At 55.6% G+C, this 1356-nt stretch overlaps 1 protein-coding gene across 1 annotated transcript; it reads right to left on the bottom strand.

Moving 5' to 3' along the window:
* Positions 1-36: 36 nt before the first annotated feature.
* On the bottom strand, positions 37-643 carry LOC128277173 (uncharacterized PE-PGRS family protein PE_PGRS34-like; the record flags this gene model as incomplete). Its single annotated transcript, XM_053015614.1, has 1 exon — positions 37-643. A coding segment is annotated over exon 1 (607 nt), but the record flags the coding sequence as incomplete, so codon positions are not given.
* Positions 644-1356: the final 713 nt, after the last annotated feature.

Below are 1356 nucleotides of genomic sequence, written 5' to 3' on the forward strand. Positions count from 1 at the left end.
GGCCAGATCCAGGAAGTTTCTGATCTCCTGGTTTACCTACACCGCTAACCGTTGGTTGCGTGCCAGTACCCGCAACACCAGCTTGAGAACCAGGTCCACCAGCACTTTGGCCTCCAACACCGGAACTAGAGCCAGATCCAGGAAGTTTCTGATCTCCTGGTTTACCTACACCGCTAACCGTTGGTTGCGTGCCAGATCCTCCAACACCAGGTTGAGAGCCAAATCCACCAGCACCTTGGCTAGGTCCACTGCCGGTAGGTGACCCACTTCCTCCAGCACCAGGTTTACCTACACCGCTGCCCACGGGCTGAGTGCCAGCACCTCCAGCACCACCTGATGCTCCTGGCGCCAGATTAGTGCCAGAACCAACCGGTTTTTGATTCGGTGCACCGCCACCGGATGCAATCTGATTCAGTCCTGTGCCAGTGACCAGTGGACCACCTCCGTGAACTGTTGGTGGCTTTCCACTGTCGTGGGTAAGATCTGCAGATGTTGGTTTGCCGCCTGCCGCCGGCAGTAAATCCGCCCCAACCATATCCACCTGCTCATCGTGTGGTGATCCGGGCCTTTGACAAGCATTATTCCCCTTGCAGCATCCGTGACCATGATGACTACCGCCACCCGCACATTCACCACCACTCATTCCGCCCGGAGGCTTTAAATTACCCGCAGCAAGGTCTCCGGTGGTCGGAGGAAGACCACCAGGGACAGTACTCTGGCCAGTGTTTCCCGGGACACCCGTGCCTGGTGCCGTTGGATGAGGTGCAGGGCCCGAATTTGGTCCCGTGGCAAGTCCGGTGAGGCCAGTCGTTCCTGTGGTTGGTAAAACCGGTTTATCGATCGTCGGAGAAGTCTGCGGCTCGACGACCCGGTCATCATCTTCGTCATCTGGAATCGGGCAACACTTCAAGAGGTAGTCTTCACACTCGTTTTCCGGATTGAAGCGAATGTCGATTATGTTGGTGCCATCCACATTCAAGATTCCATCCGGGCAGAGGTGCAGTTTGACGCACTCTCCTTTGCCCCCTTTGTCGGTTGTGCATGGCTGTTAGCAGGACACCGGCGGCAGCGACCGTGCCGGAAAAGGAACCGAAATAAGAAGAAATGTTTTGTTACACCATGGCGAGGGCAGAGGTGTTGATAAGACGCTCTCCGCAATCGGCACGCCGTGCGGCCGAATTTCCTACTCACAATCACGTCCTCCGCCGCACAGCTCAAGGTCAGGCACAGGCCCACGAGTATGCCTACTCGCAGGAGCATCGCTTCTTCACGATTCTGCTCGAAAATACGAAAACAGTAGCAAACTTAAAATAGTGGAAATTCCATAACGACGGTCCGCGATCTTATCGTTCAAAC

Source organism: Anopheles cruzii, unplaced genomic scaffold (genome assembly GCF_943734635.1).
Source record: "Anopheles cruzii unplaced genomic scaffold, idAnoCruzAS_RS32_06 scaffold04354_ctg1, whole genome shotgun sequence".
Classification (NCBI taxonomy): domain Eukaryota; kingdom Metazoa; phylum Arthropoda; class Insecta; order Diptera; family Culicidae; genus Anopheles; species Anopheles cruzii.